Source organism: Esox lucius, chromosome 11 (genome assembly GCF_011004845.1).
Source record: "Esox lucius isolate fEsoLuc1 chromosome 11, fEsoLuc1.pri, whole genome shotgun sequence".
Classification (NCBI taxonomy): domain Eukaryota; kingdom Metazoa; phylum Chordata; class Actinopteri; order Esociformes; family Esocidae; genus Esox; species Esox lucius.
Genome location: NC_047579.1, coordinates 4,082,855 through 4,100,237, shown reverse-complemented (window position 1 = coordinate 4,100,237; position 17,383 = coordinate 4,082,855). Strand labels below are relative to the sequence as shown.

General features: G+C 39.7%; 1 protein-coding gene across 1 annotated transcript; it reads right to left on the bottom strand.

Moving 5' to 3' along the window:
- Positions 1-969: 969 nt before the first annotated feature.
- Positions 970-16,330, bottom strand: LOC105030397 (serine protease 27-like). Its single transcript, NM_001304250.1, is given in 6 exon segments — positions 970-1,351; positions 1,550-1,695; positions 3,185-3,456; positions 7,883-8,045; positions 8,435-8,461; positions 16,262-16,330. Coding segments are annotated over 6 exon segments (900 nt in total). The 5' UTR covers positions 16,320-16,330; the 3' UTR covers positions 970-1,117.
- Positions 16,331-17,383: the final 1,053 nt, after the last annotated feature.

Sequence of the window (17,383 nt, the reverse complement as noted above, 5' to 3'; positions counted from 1 at the left end):
TTGGGTCTGTTCATCAGTACGCAAACGTTTGTGCCAGTGGGTATGTGAGATGGCGGTGGGTCTGTGGCACGGACGGTATTCAGTGCTTGATCCATCCTGTTGGGCACTTGCCTCTTTGGTGGTACATTTTGTGCTCACTCGCTTTGCCCTAAACCAATAGGAGCGAAGCCCCTATGGGCAAAGCTTCACGAAGTACGAGTTACTTTCGTAACTCCAGTTCTATGAGTGAAGCATCGCCCATAGGGTTAATGCCCTGACCGGTCTCTGAATGCTTTTTTCATGAAGAAAGGTGTTTCAGGAGACTGAGCGGGGTGTGCACCTCTCTCATATCCTGTCCGTGAGAGGTGTCATTTGCATATTAAAATTTTCAGTACCTGCTTATTGGCAGAGGGCTAAACCTATAGTTACGAAAGTAACTATTGATTTCACCGCTTATGTGTGAATGAAAGGTCAGAGTTCAAGCTCAGGATATTTTCTCTGACAACGCATCCTTCAGAGGTAACTTTCTCCAGGACAGGTCAACTAACAGTAACTTAATTCACTCTCAATTAAATGCAGAAGCTTTGAGTTACAAATATTTGTCGTCCCAGTAAACTGGAAACAATTGGATCTCACTAACAAGACAGCATCAGAATATACCGAGCTTAGCAATACATCACATCCACATCTGTACCATGGGCAAACACTTGGAATGGATTCAAACACGTGGTGCTGGTTGCAACATTTCCTGGATAATACTATTCGGTAGTTTCCTTAAATGACAAATTACATGGTCATATTACAATAGACAGTACCCCTTATTTGCTGGTGAAAATTACATATTTTCTTGTCTGTGTAATTCCTTGTATGTGTATTTCAGAAAGATTTTGAACATCCATATTCCATAAAATATGAATCAAATATAAACAGTAATTACTCAATAAGGTTAACTGTGTAGTATAAAAAAATGGTAATTAGAAAACAATGTGAAAGAAAAGTTTTTATTCATATTTTAAGATGAGTTCCATAAAATGAAGTAAAATAATGTTTAAAAAAATGATTGATATTAGCCAGGTGTTCAAAATTCTACATAATTGTCATGACTTGAAACATTAAGTGAATGTAATACCACAACCAACTATAATTTTTTTTTACAGGAGAAAGTGAGGTCAGAGTTATTCCCACTGGAGAGAAAGGTGACGTAGCCTGGCAGGTCACTGGTGATCTGGCTGTTAATCCAGGTCTTGTACTGGGACACTCTGGTGTACACTCCTGGGTAATTTGCCTGGGCACAGCCGATTCCGAAACTCACAATGCCAGACTGGATCCAGCGAGTACCCACTCTGTTCACCATCGGGCCTCCTGAATCCCCCTAAGTATATCCAGAATTCCAGTCAGAATTAATCAGTTAATCCGTCACAGATTCAGCCTAGTCTTGAACTAGTAATTTTATTGGAGAATCTCTACTGAAAGTGATCTTTACTCAAGGACTATATAATAAGGGTATAATCTGTGTCAAAGAAACCAGACAGATTATGTGTAGGTAATCCACTTTGTAATAACCAGTTACCTGACAGGCATCCTTTCCTCCTGTTGGCAGACCAGCACAGATCATGTTGCTAGTAATGGTGCCAACTCCATAATTACAATTACACTGCCTATTTCCCACTACTGGCACCGACACTTCTTGTAGGATTTGTGGTGGAGGCAAGGCCACTGAGGAAAGACATTTAACCCTTAACAAAACAAATTATGATCAACCATAATACATTTTAAAGCAAGCTATGTACTGTACCAGTTAGAAGTTTTGACACCTACCCATTCAAGTGTACTTAATTCATTAAATTAAAAGTGAAGACATAAATAACACATGGAATCATGTCGTAACCAAAAAAGTGTTCAACAAATCCAAATCCTTCAAAGGAGCAACCCTTTCCCTTGATGACAGCTTTGCACACTCTTGGCCTTCTCTCAAACAGCTTCATTAGGTAGTCACCTGGAAGGCTTGAAGGAGTTCCCACATATGCTAAGCACTAGTTGGCTGCTTTCCCTTCAGTCTGCTGTGAAACAAATCCCAAACCATCTCTATTGGGTTGAGGGAGGGTGATTGTGGAGGCCTGGTCATCTAATGCAGCTCCTTCAATCTCCTTCTTGACCACATAGCCCTTACACAGCCTGGAAGTGTAAACATGATTGAATAGTGTATCGCTGCAGAATGCTATGGTAGCCATGCTGGTTGGGCTTGCATTAATTCTAAATAAATCACAGACCGTGTCACCAGCAAATCCCCCCAACAACATCACACCTAGTCCTCCACACTTCACGATGGGAACCACAAATGCAGAGATCATCTGCTCACCCACCCAGTGTCTCACAAAGACATGGCAGTTTTAACCAAAAATCGCAAATTTGGACTCATCACACCAAAGGACAGATTTCCACCAGTCTAATGTCAATTTCAAATTTTTCTTGGCCCAAACAAGTCTCCTTTTTTTATTGGTGTCTTTGAGTACTTGTTTCTATGCAACAATTCAACCAAGAATCCTAATTCACAGTCTCCTCTGAACAACTGATGTTGAAATGGGTCTGTTGAACTCTGTGAAGCGTTCATCTGAGGTGAAATCTGAGGTGAAGTGAATTGCCAACTTTTAAGACTGGTGACTCTAATGAACGTATTCTCTGCGGCAGAGATAACTCTGAGCGTTCATCATAGTGCTTGATGGCCTTTGAAACAACCCTTGAAGAAATGTTTTTGAAATTTTCCGTATTGACTTAATGTCTTAAATTAATGATGTACTATCATTTCTCCTTGCTCATTCAAGCTGTTTTTGGCATAATATAGACTACTAAAGCACAGAGAAAACGCTCGCCTGTATGCCAACCCTTCCTTGTCACAAGTCAACTGATGACTGAAAAACATAAAAAATCTATTAAATTCCACAAAATAATGTTTAACAAGGCAATTGACAGGTGACTACTTCGTGAAGCTGACTGAGAGAATGCAAAAAGTGTGCAATGCTGACATCAAGGCAAATAGTGGGCACTTCAAAAATAATATTTTTTGGTTGCTACATGATTCCATGTGTTATTTCCAAGTTTTGATATCTTCACTATTATTCTACAATGTAGAAAATAGTAAAAATGAAAAAATACCCTGGAATGAGTAGATGGGTCCAAACTTTAGTCTGTATGTGTTTGCATTCACCTCCACTGCTGCTAGTGGTGCCCCAGCCAGTGACCCAGCTAGTAGTGCCTGTAAAGAAGGTGCTTTCTGGTGCAGCTAGGCAGACTGGCCTGATGTAGTTGGTAAAAGACACTGGGGAGGAGAGCTTCAGCAGACACAGGTCGTTGTCGTTTGTCATAAAGCTGTAGTTTGGATGGCGGATGATCTTAGTGACTGTCCGGCTCACCTCGTTAGGGTTGGCACCCAGCTGGTTCTTACGACCAAGGTAGACTGATAGATTTGATGTACTAGTGCTGAGGAAAAAAATATATACATATTTATAAGGGTCTCAACATTATAGCATTGATAAGTGTCAAACTGGTGCTATTTTGCAAAAAGATAGGACTCAAGGAATAGAACATTTAAGTAGTCCTTATGGTTGGGGTATAACACAGTGTTACTCAGTGATAAATTATGTTTATACATTTTCCCCTAAATAACTTTGTAGAAAATCAGTTAATCAAAAATGCAATGTGAGGGAAGTTACGCCATTTATTAATGATGAATGACTGACAGTTCTCACAACATGCTTATTTGACTCCTCTGAGTATAAAGGAGAGCAGCAAAAAGAGAATACAGTACATTGTAAGGTCTAGCCAGACACCACATCCTGGTCCTGCACAACCTTCACTCACATACCTACAACCTCCCTCTCCTGAACATCACTCACACCCCAGATCACATCCTGGTCCTGCACAACCTTCACTCACACACCTACAACCTCCCTCTCCTGAACACCACTCACACCCCAGATCACATCCTGCTCCTGCACAACCTTCACTCACACACCTACAACCTCCCTCTCATGAACGCCACTCCCACCCCAGATCACATCCTGCTCCTGCACAACCTTCACTCACACACCTACAACCTCCCTCTCCTGAACACCACTCACACCCCTGATCACAATTATCAGATTTCTAGACGCCTGTTCCACACTCCACTTATATAGTTCACTTCTGCCACTTCCTCTTTGTGAGGTATTGTTTGCATTTTGTGACATACTGAGCCCATTATCTTCCCAGTTTAATAATATTTTCTGCCTACCTATGTTTGACTAGTTTCCACTTTGTTCCGTGAGTTGAAATGTATGATTTAGCAAATCTTTTTTTTACATTGATGTGCAAACATACGCAATTTTTTGGGGGGTGTCATAGTTCTAACATTGAATCTGATCAAGTCTATGAAAGGTTGGACTCTTTTCTTGTTACCATTCTCTTTACACATATGGTAAAACGCTAAAAACATAAAATTAGAAAGTCAAACGCAGTACGTCAATATTCTTGAGATCTCATCTCATCTCTTCATCCGCTTATCCGGTATCGGGTCGCGGGCGCAGCAGATCCAGCAGGGGACCCCAAACTTCCCTTTCCCGAGCAACATTTGCCAGCTCTGACTGGGGGATCCCGAGGCGTTCCCAGGCCAGTGTCGAAATATAATCTCTCCACCTAGTCCTGGGCCTACTCCGAGTTCCTCACGGATGGCTGAGCGGATGGCTGATCCCCTATCCCTAGGGGAGAAGCCAGCCACCCTTCTGAGAAAACTAATTTCAGCCGCTTGTACTCGCAATCTTGTTCTTTCGGTCATGACCCAGCCTTCATGACCATAGGTGAGGGTAGGAAGGAAAATTGACCGGTATATCGAGAGCTTTGCCTTCCGGCTCAGCTCTCTTTTTGTCACAACGGTGCGGTAAAGCAAAAAACCGACTACGCCTCGATATCCTGTCCATAAAAGTTACAAACAGGATTGGTGACAAACCGCAGCCCTGGTGGAGGCCAACCCCCACCTGGAACGAGTCCGACTTACTACAGAGAACCCGAACACAGCTCTCACTTAGGACGTACAGGGATTGGATAGCCCTCAGAAGGGACCTCCTCACCCCATACTCCCGCAGCACCTCCCACAGTATCTCCCGGAGGACCCGGTCATACGCCTTCTCCAGATCCACAAAACACATGTAGACAGGATGGACATATTCCCAGGCCCCCTCCAGGATCCTTGCAAGAGTAAAGAGCTGGTCGGTTGTACCGACCAGGACAGAATCCGCATTGTTCCTCTAAGATCCGAGGTTCGACTATCTGCCGAACCCTCCTTTCCAGTACCTTTGAGTAGACTTTCCCAGGGAGGCTGAGAAGTGTGATACCCCTGTAATTGGCACACACCCTCTGGTCCCCCTTTTTGAACAGGGGAACCACCACCCCGGTCCGCCACTCCTTAGGCACTTTCCCCGACTCCCACGCAATGTTGAAGAGGCGTGTCATCCAAGACATCCCCTCCACACCCAAAGCTTTCAAAATTTCTGGACGGATCTCATCAATCCCCGGAGCTTTGCCACTGTGGAGTTGTTTGACTACCTCAGTGACTTCTGCCATGGAGATTAACGATGCTTCCCCATCAGCCTCCAGCTCTGCCTCCTCTATAGAGGGCGTGTTAGTGGGATTTAGGAGTTCCTCAAAGTGTTCCTTCCATCACCCAATTACCTCCTCAGTTGAGGTCAACAGTGTCCCATCCTTACTGTACACAGCTTGGATGGTTCCCCGTTTTCCCCTCCTGAGGTGGGGGACGGTTTTCCAGAAACACGTTGGTGCCGACTGAAAGTCCTTCTCCATGGCTTCCCCAAACTCCTCCCACACCCACTGTTTTGCCTCTTTCAAAGCAGAGGTCGCAGCCCTTCGGGTCTGTCGGTACACTGCAACCGTCTCCGGAGTCCTCCGGGATAACATATCCCGGAAGGCTTCCCTGACCACCGGTGTCCACCAGGGTGTTCGAGGGTTACCGCCTCTTGTGCACCTAAGACCTTTAGACCACAGCTCCCCGCCGCAGCTTCGGCAATGGAGGCTTTGAACATCGACCACTCAGGTTCAATGCCCCCAACCTCCACAAGGATGCCAGAAAAGCTCCGCCGGAGGTGTGAGTTGAAGATCTTTCGGACGGGGGCCTCCTCCAGACGTTCCCAGTTCACCCGCACTACCCATTTGGGTTTTCCCGGTCTGTCCAGAGTCTTCCCCCACGCCCTGACCCAACTCACAACCAGATGGTGATCGGTTGACAGCTCCGCCCCTCTCTTTATCCGAGTGTCCAAAACATGCAGTCTCAGATCCGATGACACGATCACAAAATCAATCATCGACCTTTGGCCTAGGGTCCTCTGGTACCACGTACACTTATGAGCATCCTTATGTTTGAACATGGTGTTCGTTATAGATAATCCATGACTAGCACAGAACTCTAACAACAAACAACCACTCGAGTTCAGATCAGGGAGGCCGTTCCTCCGTATCACGCCTCTCCAGGTGTCTCCATCATTGCCCATGTGTGCGTTGAAGTCCCCCAACAGAATTATGGAGTCCTCTATTGGAGCCCCATACAGGACTCCATTCAGGGTCTCCAAGAAGGCCAAGTACTCTGAACTGGTATTTATCAATGTTATCCTTACAATCAAACTCACGTCTGGTCGGAGACTGTGTAAAACAACGTCAAAAACAATAAAAACATAATTATCATAAAAAACCAAAATCATAACAGCCTCAGTAACAATAACCACAATAATAATAATATAAGATGACAAGGAATATACCACATACATTATTTAACATATTCGGTACATTTGCATCACTACCTTATTAATTCCTTTCACTTTATGCCGCATTTTTGTCTCTTATTTCTGTTGTCCATGCGTTTATAGTATCAACGTATTTGGAGGTCATAAATGGTTGTTACAATTTAGGTGGCTGGCATCTTGATTAGCTAACAGGTCTTAAATTGACTAGAGAGTATAAATAAACCAGTGGTTGTGGGTCGAGCAGTTACCTTAATGATGGCAGAGCTTCATTAGGGTAACTGGACCTCAGCTCTGGGCTGAGATGTGAAAGATTATTTTATGACAACACATATTTTTTCATGGAGAATGACAACGGTTAATTAACGGTTTTAGACTATAATTTATACTGAAAGCTGTCAATGTATAGGTTGATGATCGCATAAATTACGGGTGTATCAAATGTTGATGCTAGAGATGGGACACATAATTGCACAAATTGTTGCACCATCAAAATATTTAATTTGTTTACAAGCTGCCAGACATGTAAGAGGCTGACAATTAGCTGAACATATCTTGAAATTACCTTGTCATTATATCAATCTTGGTTCCATGTATAATCAGTGACACTAAGCCTACATCTTTATTTAAATATCTTTATTTCAATATGGCAACATGACGCATCCTTCACTGGCAGACCCCTCCCCTATCAGCCAATCACTGTGGCCATAGTAAATAGGCTTGTTCATGGAACAAACCATCATCCATAGCAAAGGGGTCAACCCTGTCATTTCTCTTAGCTTAATATTTCTCACCATTTCTTAGTAAAAGTTGGTCTTAGGAGCTTTGTGAATAGGTTTTAAGAGGAATCTCTCAGCTATGAGACTTTTGCCACTGTTTGGAAATCCTATTGGTAAGATAAAATGTTTTTTTAATACGGCCCCTGACCAGATCAACTGTACTTGACTAGGCACACAAACTCACACATGCACTCACCTGCTGATCGAAACAAACTTGCATACGTACAGATGGGAGAACAATCAAAAATATAGATAAATAAATCTTAACATTTTAAATACTTTGAGTAAACAACTGTAGAATTAGTAATTAGTGTAGTTGTGCTATAATCTGCAATTTCTCACCTGGAAAAACAGTGAGCAGCAGTCAGCACCCATTCTTGGTTGATGAGGGATCCACCACAAAAAAATCTGCCAGATCTTTGCAGACTGGCCTGCCATGGCCAACTCCCAGGAACAGCATTTTGACCCCCCACAATCCTAGTGTTGAGAGAAGATGTTCCACACACTAAAAGTGCCAGAAAAGAGTCATTGGTGGCCACATTTAGGCAACAGATTATAAACTTTTGAATTGTGTTTACATGCATTATCATTCAAAAGTTTGGGGTCACTTTGAAAAGCATTAAAATAAAAATCTAATTGACCAGAAATGCAGTGTAGACAGTGTTAATATTGAAAATGACTATTGTTGCTGGAAACTACAGATTCTTAATGGAATATCTACTTAGGTGTCCAGAGGCCCATTACCAACAACATGAATAATGTTTACACTGTATTTCTGATCAATATGATGTTATTTTAATGAACCAAAAGGGTTTTTCTTTCAAAAACAAGGACATTTCTAAGTGACCCAAAACTTTTGAACGGTTGCATACATTATGTAATGGGTGGACTTACCAGTACTACTCAGCTGGGAATGAGAGCCTGAAATACAACACAGAAAGAATACTAAATATTATGTTATAATGCTTATCCTATACTCTAGAGATATTGCGTAATTCCCACTAGTAGTTTAGAAAAGTGTTTATGAGCCAAAAAGGGTCTCTGTAAATTACAACTGTAAGGCTGTGGACAAAGAGTATAGAATAATGTTGATCTCAAGCACCACATATGATTTAACAGAACAAATGCAATTCTCACCCAGTGTAAAACAAATCTAACTGGGTGAAAACTTTGTAGGCATCTGAACCACCCAAATTGTTACCTCCCAAAGGAATTCTCTGCTGGCGTCTGCCATCGGTCAGCGCAATCATGGCTCAAAAAGAGACTTTGGTGGTCAGCTTGGTGCTACAAAATTGCACCTTAGACACATGGGAGACCGAAACCCTTGTATTTGTATACCCTTGTACAGTAAGGCAAATTGGCATGGCAAGTTTATTTGTTCAGTTGAAATACATTTATCATTCAATACAAAATAAACAAAAAACTTATTTAAAATGGCTAAAAGACTGTGTCAAGAAGTGTCAATGAGCAAGAGCAAAGAAGTCAATGTTGGAGCAAGAGCAAAGAAGTCAATGTTGGAGTGAGTCTCAGATATTATGGCAGTATGATCCAACTCTGCGTAGCATAATGACCACACCCAGCCTCACCAGCCTTTGTCCTTATTCTCTGAATATTTAACAGACCAGACCCTGATGACTCGAGGGGTCTAGAGAGGCCTGAGATGTAACTTGGCTCTGAATCATTTAGTGATATATAGATGAGTATAATAGATCTATCTTAAAATCAATTATATGAGGTGCAGTACTGGGATCCATTGCAGAGACCTAAGAATTGGTGTAATATGTTCAGCTTTCTTAATGTTTGTTCTGAGGGCTTTTATAGAGAGACATGAAAACAGACCAGTAGTCCAAACTACTGGAGATAAAAGTGTGGGTATGTTTTTCTAGATCTTGTATGGACATGAATCCTCTAATTCAAATTGTTATTGTGATATTGTGTTATTATTGTGTTATTACTTTTATGTGCCATAACTCCCTTTTATTCTTAAGGGACAGTGTGTGAGGGTAATTACGTAATGTCAGTCTCTTATCTTTGGCACCAAAGACAATAATTTCTGTTTTATCATTATTTAGTTGCTGAAAATGATGAGCAATTTTGTTGCTTTGCAGGATTTGAGCTAATGGTAGCATATACATTTTGAATAAAAGATGCCCAAGATTGAGCCATGCGGAACTCCACATCATGCGTGTTCTCTCTGATACATAGTTACCTATGGAGACAAAGTATGTACTGCTGAATTTAACCAATATAGGACCAAGTCACTAAGACCAGCACTGTTTTCTAGTCTGTCTGGCAGTATCGTATGGTCACTAACGCTGCACTAAGGTCCAATTTACCAGATTCAGTTTTTAGACTAAGGTCATTTTAAAAATGGCAGTTTCAATGCTTTGGTGGATCTGAAATATTGATTGGTAAGTGTCTAAGTAACCATTTGAGTTTAAGAAATGGCTTTTTTGTTTGATAATTTCTTCCATGATTTTACCTATGAAAGCAAAATTTGATATAGGTCATAAGTTACTGACTAGACAAGGGTCTAGGCTGTTTTTTCGCAGAGGTTTAATGACTGCCATTTTCAGGGTCTTTGGAAAATTGCCTGATAAGAAAGCTGTTAAATGTTTGTCGTAGATCTATCGCAAAGCAGCTAAAAACATCTTTCAAGGGCATCAAGGCAGCAGCTGGACAACGTAAGATGTTGTACAGTTTCCATAAGTGTTGTATCGTCATTGGCAATAAACTGTGTAATGCTTACCAAATTATTTTTGGGTGAATGTAACGGTGGCACTGTATTTACTGTTGTGGAGTTTAGAATTACTTGTCCGATGCCATGAATTTGATCCTTGATAAAGGAGGACTTTCCACTTAAGGGTGGAAAGGAGCTCTGAGGCTGTGGGTGCTGAGGGATTTGTTAAGCAATATATTTAGCAAGTGAAGCATGTGAATACTTTTTTGTTAATGATTTGAGGAACAAATGTTCTATATTGTAAGAATTAAGTTTCTCTTATAATAGTGTGTAATAGCCCTACTCCACACTATTCTTTGGCAGTGGGCTCTACACCGCATCTCCATGTTTCTGACTGGTTCATTTGCTGTTCAGAATACCAGCACAGCTAGTATCATTTCCTCGACCTGCACATGTTGTTACTTAATTGGGTTGTGGCCATTACTTTTGTTAGTTATAGAGCCAGAATTGGGATATTTTTTAAGAATACCCACTTTAACTCACTTGTGGTAGGAGTGAGAGGCATGAACATAACAATGTGTTGTATAGTTTGATTGAACGATTTGAGGCATACAGCTGGACATTTGAATTGTAAACCTTAAGATTTGAGGCATACAGCTGGACATTTGAATTGTAAATCTTAAGATTTGAGGCATACTGCTGGACATTTGAATTGTAAACAATGTGTTGTATAGTTTGATTGACCGATTTATACATACAGCTTGACATTTGAATTGTAAACCTTTATTGTCTTAAAATAACAAAAGGTACGGGAAGATGTGTTGTAAGAGCACTTGAATGTGTAGACTGACACGATCTTTCTGTTTACTTGCCAGACTCCAACTTTTATACTAATACTCTGGAATCGCAATTTGAACATGTACGATTTCAAAAGCACAGAAATATTTTTACTGGTGCGATATCATATTCGTATTTGTTAGGAGTTGATCCAATTTATAAGGAACTGATTTTAGAATCTGTTTGCCTACTTAAAAATAATAATTCTGATTATTCATACATTGATTGTAGTCTGGCAAGCAATCGGCACACTTCACTTGCCATGATTAGGGCTGCTGTTGAAAAGAGGAAGAGGATCGATTTAGAAAATAAACCCAGAGGACAATGAGATCATAGCCACATCTCTGGTGTCGCCTATATTGTATGCTCAGTTCCCAAAGATTGTGAAGAGTTCATTATACAAACGAATTTAAATAAATACAAAAATGTTGGATCATAGAATTTGTGTTTTATTGCTGTTTAAATGTAGGCTATTATACAGTATGGCTATTTAAAACATGTTTGGTAGCTATTCTATGTGGCTGGAATGAGGGAATTCTAACGGCAATATTGTCTGATTTGATAAAACAAATGAGTTGATACAACAAATAAGCGACTGATGCTTTTGTGTATTAAATACTATCATAAGATGTGTTTTTCTACCATGCTATACTTGAAAACTATGATCGTAACAAATAATTCTGCTTTGTATTTTATTATTTCTTAAGATAAATCAAATGTTAAAAACAAATAATGTTTATTTCTGTGTTGGCTATTGGTGTATTTCTTTATTAAAACATTTCCTAATTATATCAGTGATGAAACATTTCGCTTTTGAATTCATTATAACTTGTTATTTTAGGAGAACATTGTGTACTGTCGTTTAGAAAACGATTTTCGAGAACTAATAGCATGTTCAGCGTTCTAGCTCCCCCATGTGTTTGGAATAGTGCAATCACAGTTTGACGCAATCTACCGTATGTTAACACAATCTACCTGATCATACCGCTGTAAGAAAATGCTGTAATTAAACAAGCGACATCTGTAGTTCATTAACAGAAGGTAAAGTGCAGTTGTCACATGAAGTTGGTGCCTTAGTGCTTTAGTGTTCTCATTGATATACATTTTTCAGTTTCAACATTTGATACAGTATGTTGTCTTTGTACTATTTTCTATTGAATAAAGAGTTTAAATAATTTGCCCATCTTTGCATTCTGTTTTTATTTCCATTTTAAACAGCGATTTTATATCTGGTTTCTTCTTTGCATGGTAGAGTTTTAACTTGCATTTGGAATCCGGGTTATATCATTTGGGGGGGCTGACTCCATAAGAACAGCAGGCTGTTTTTTTTGTCTAGCCATTTTCCAGATAAGTACATGCAATCAAGTTTATAGGTATGAATAAGATCATTAAATAAAAATGATTTGTTTGATAGAGTTTTAAAATAGATTTTTTGTGGCAGGATTCTTCAAATATCTCTTTCGATTCCAGGTAGAACCATTTGCCCAGAGATCAAAGTCTTTAGGAAAGAAATACATGTGAAATACCATGTCACATATTAAACTGAATTTCAAAATGCATTCCACTTTTTTAACATGTCCAAAAATGCACAAGATAAGCATGAACATAGCATACATTCCCATTGTCACAACATACTTTTTGTTTCGTGCCTGTTTAACCTGTTTCCTTTTGTGTATGGCATGTGATTGTAAGACATAATGTACTTGTTGAATGAGGGCGTGTGTGAAAAGGATTAAGCGGAAAGGTTTGAAAAGATTTTGGAGTGCTGGAAATGTACTCAGACAGTAGGACCAAAGACATCCATCAAAGGATATGATCTAACTCGGGAAGCCAGCTGAACTTAAACAGGCCACACAAACTCCTTGCTCCAGCAAAATGTTTCCCCAATCATAAAGGCGATTCCACTCCTAACAGAGTGTGGGTTATTATGTTTGGATCACCTTGTTTTTGTATGACAGTGTGCTGTGGGGTATTAAGAATACATCTCATTACCCCATTAGCACAAGGATGAGACTGTCACACCATGGAATAAAAAAATCAACCACGAGGTTGTTTCATCTGTTTGGTAAATGTCTGCTAAAATGTTTGGGTGCCTGTTCACAAGATGTTACCCCAGGATATATTTTTATTTTATTTAAATTATGTTTATAGAGATTACAACTTAAAATAATACAATTCAACTCTATTTCTGACATGGTAAATGTCTCTTCATGGTTTTATATTTGTGTGTGTAAGGTATATATTTTTGTTTCAAACATTTGTGTGTATTTAGTGAGTCTTTCAGTTATTCTGTTTAAACCACTGCATTTAGAGGCTTAACAATGACTGACAGTCACACAGAGCCATTGCAATTTGAAAAGGAAACGAGCTGCCTCGGCCATCCCAGCACCATTTCAACAAAATTAAGTCCCCTACTCTCAGGCCATTAGGCAAAGGATAACTAAATAATACCTTAAGTCCCTCATCCTATCTACATTCATGAGTAATGGATGGGTCAATTGTAGACATCAAAAGAATGAGATGCAATCTTTTATGTGATACAAATTGATGTGATTCCAAATCTAAACAGGCTTCCTTTCAGGGGTGTTTCTACTATATCAGGATTACCCATTGCTGAGCTCAGCTCAGTGTTGCTTGGATCAGGCCACATGCTTGCTGGCATCAATCAATCAAATGCTAAGGGCAGCAATGTGGATGGATGAGGGAATAACAGCAGAGTGTAAAGATTTTGTCTGGCAACAGCCAGTCTCCGATAGCAACTGTGTGATTTTAATCATGATTTGGGAGTACCATCAGAACATGTGCCTCACGAGACATCTGATGGGACAATATCCCCAACTGCAGCTGCTGTGATTGGCACTCATAGAGATGGGAATTCTTATCGTACTAGAACGTAATGAAATGAAGGGTGTAAATTGAACTGTTGTTTGTACTTCCTTGGTTTTCTAAAAAGTTTCAATGTACTGTACAGGTTATAGAATATTCTAAAAATGTCTGCTAGATGACAAAAAGCGGTGAGACCAAATGCTTGGGCCTAATACTGTGTGGATGCATACATGAATGTGTGCATGTTTGAGTGCTCTTACGTTTTGCTTGAAATATTTTGGCTTGTGTCCATTTGGGAGTTTGTGAGATCACCTGTGTGGGTTGGGGAAATAGTTTATATGTTTGTGGTTATGAAGGAGACATATTCAGCAGGGATTTCCTTGACTAAATGTGCTCTAGTGAGAAACTGAAGTGTCCATTTTGTAACGTATGTGTGCACCAGAAAACTGCATATAATTGCAGATTTGGCCCATATTCCAAACCTAAACAAACTCTCCGAAGCATCACTTCTACGGCTAGAATGTCAATATCAAGTTTAGAACAGTTAAGGAATTAGAGCGATCTTCTGTTAGAGCTGCTTTCTTAAATTAATTAAGAGGTTGGGATAAACCTACTGTATTGAGGATAAACCAGCTGAGATTATCTTGAAATATAGTTCCTTTTCCCCCTGAATTATTTCATTAGTGAACATAACAGTATGATTGAGCATAATACTATGACGGAAATGTATGGCCTAGGTTTCCAGCCCCATACTAAGCCCAGGTTTGACAATTTTTTTTATGGGTCCAGTACTATAGGCTAACCACCATATACAAACCCGATTCCAAAAAAGTTGGGACACTGTACAAATTGTGAGTAAAAAAGGAATGGAATAATTTACAAATCTCATAAACATATATTTAATTCACAATAGAATATATATAACATATCGAATGTTGAAAGTGAGAAATCTTGTAATGTCGTGCCAAATATTGGCTCATTTTGGATTTCATGAGAGCTACACATTCCAAAAAAGTTGGGACAGGTAGCAATAAGAGACCGGAAAAGTTAAATGTACAGATAACAGCTGAAGGATCAATTTGCAACTTAATATGTCAATTGGCAACATGATTTTTTGGGTATAAAAAGAGCCTCTCAGAGTGGCAGTGTCTCTCAGAAGTCAAGATGGGCAGAGGATCATCAATTCCCCCAATGCTGCGGCGAACAATTGTGGAGCAATATCAGAAAGGAGTTTCTCAGAGAAAAATTGCAAAGAGTTTGAAGTTATCATCATCCACAGTGCATAATATCATCCAAAGATTCAGAGAATCTGGAACAATCTCTGTGCGTAAGGGTTAAGGCCGGAAAACCATACTGGATGCCCGTGATCTTCGGGCCGTATCTAAACAGGATCCAGAAGCACAGGCGTTTTCTCTGGGCCAAGGATCATTTAAAATGGACTGTGGCAAAGTGGAAAAGTGTTCTGTGGTCAGACGAATCAACATTTGAAGTTCATTTTGGAAAACTGGGACGCCATGTCATCTGGACTAAAGAGGACAAGGACAACCCAAGTTTTCATCAGCACTCAGTTCAGAAGCCTGCATCTCTGACGGTATGGGGTTGCATGAGTGCGTGTGGCATGGGCAGCCTACACATCTGGAAAGGCACCATCAATGCTGACAGTTATATCCAAGTTCTAGAACAACATATGCTCCCATCCAGACGTCGTCTCTTTCAGGGAAGACCTTGCATTTTCCAACATGACAATGCCAGATCACATACTGCATCAATTACAATGTCATGGCTGCATAGAAGAAGGAACCGGGTACTGAAGTGGCCAGCCTGCAGTCCAGATCTTTCACCCGTAGAAAACATTTGCCGCACCATAAAGAGGAAGGTGCGACCAAGAAGACCTAAGACAGCTGAGCAACTAGAAGCCTGTATTAGACAAGATTGGGACAACATTCCTATTCATAAACTTGAGCAACTTGTCTCCTCAGTCCCCAGACGTTTGCAGTCTGTTATAAAAAGAAGAAGGGATGCCACACAGTGGTAAACATGGCCTTGTCCCAACTTTTTTGAGATGTGTTGATGCCATTAAATTTAAAATCAACTTATTTTTCCCTTAAAGTGATACATTTTCTCAGTTTAAACATTTGATATGTCATCTATGTTGTATTCTGAATAAAATATTGAAATTTGAAACTTCCACATCATTGCATTCTGTTTTTATTCACAATTGTACAGTGTCCCAACTTTTTAGGAATCAGGTTTGTATATCAAACATTACTCTCAGTAAATTTTAGCTTACAGAAAGTTAAATTGAAATTCAATTGAAAGTTCAGTTAATTTCTAAATGATGATCAATACAGAGATATGTCAAAAATCTAATTACTTACCTTTTGACAGGAAAGTGACCATCATGGTCACCAGACAGAGAGCCTTGAGCAACACCATTCTTTCGTACTGGTATCCTAGGACTCTAACTCTGTTGTTAAGTATATCCCTCTGGTTTTTTTCTTAACTCCACCCAGAAACTACATTATGTAAGAAATTCCTTACACACCTGTCTGCCTATCTTTTTTATCGGTCCACTTCCTTTTATGTATGCTAACTTCATGCAGTAATCTGTGACTAGCTCCAGCGATTGGTTTATTTCATCAGTCAATCAATCTTTATTTTATATAGCACATTTCAATTACAGATGGTTATATAAAAATAAAAGCAATACAAATTTAAAACACATGACGTAAGACCAAAATATTACGTTAATGACTAAAGAATAAGAATAAAACTGACAGAAACTGACTACAAACAGGGTAAAAGTACAAAGTTTCAGCCCTCAGGTTCTTTGGCAGGCTAATCAAAAGGCTGGTGGCACAAAAGAGAAAAACTGCCTCTCAATATCGCTAAGTTCTCGGATGTGGGATAATTCAAAAGCCAGTGTCTAAGGGACCTACTGGATAAATAATTTTTAAGCATTTCCAACATGTAGTGGGGTGCATATGTAACAGGTTAACATGTTTCATATTTTATTTATCTTATTTTTATGTGTTATGTACTAAATCTTTTTATTTGATGGATTTTGAGAGCTTCATAAACCTTTCTAATGTTGTGTTATCGTGATCACGTGATTGGGGAAGACTGTGCCTTTTCTCCTCAGTTTCTCTTGAATTTAACTGAGGAGAGGCAACTGTCAACAAGAAATGTGCTATGTCCTTTGATTTGTACCAGTATTCATCTAAACAGAGTTGCACAGAAAACAGGCAGACGCAGTGCATTGTCATTCCTTTCTACACCTCAATTTAATTACTAAGAACACAATGCAGATCGTCTGGATGAGACTGGTTACATATAATTATGTGAAATATAAATTAAGGGAATACCTTAAAACCTATTCTAAAACATACAGATAACCCCTGACCATGTCTAATCATGGTCACTACCTTTGGTTTTGTAGCTGACCAGACAGGGTAAACCAGACAGGGGAGCATAACAGTAATCCAGACAATTTTTAATGG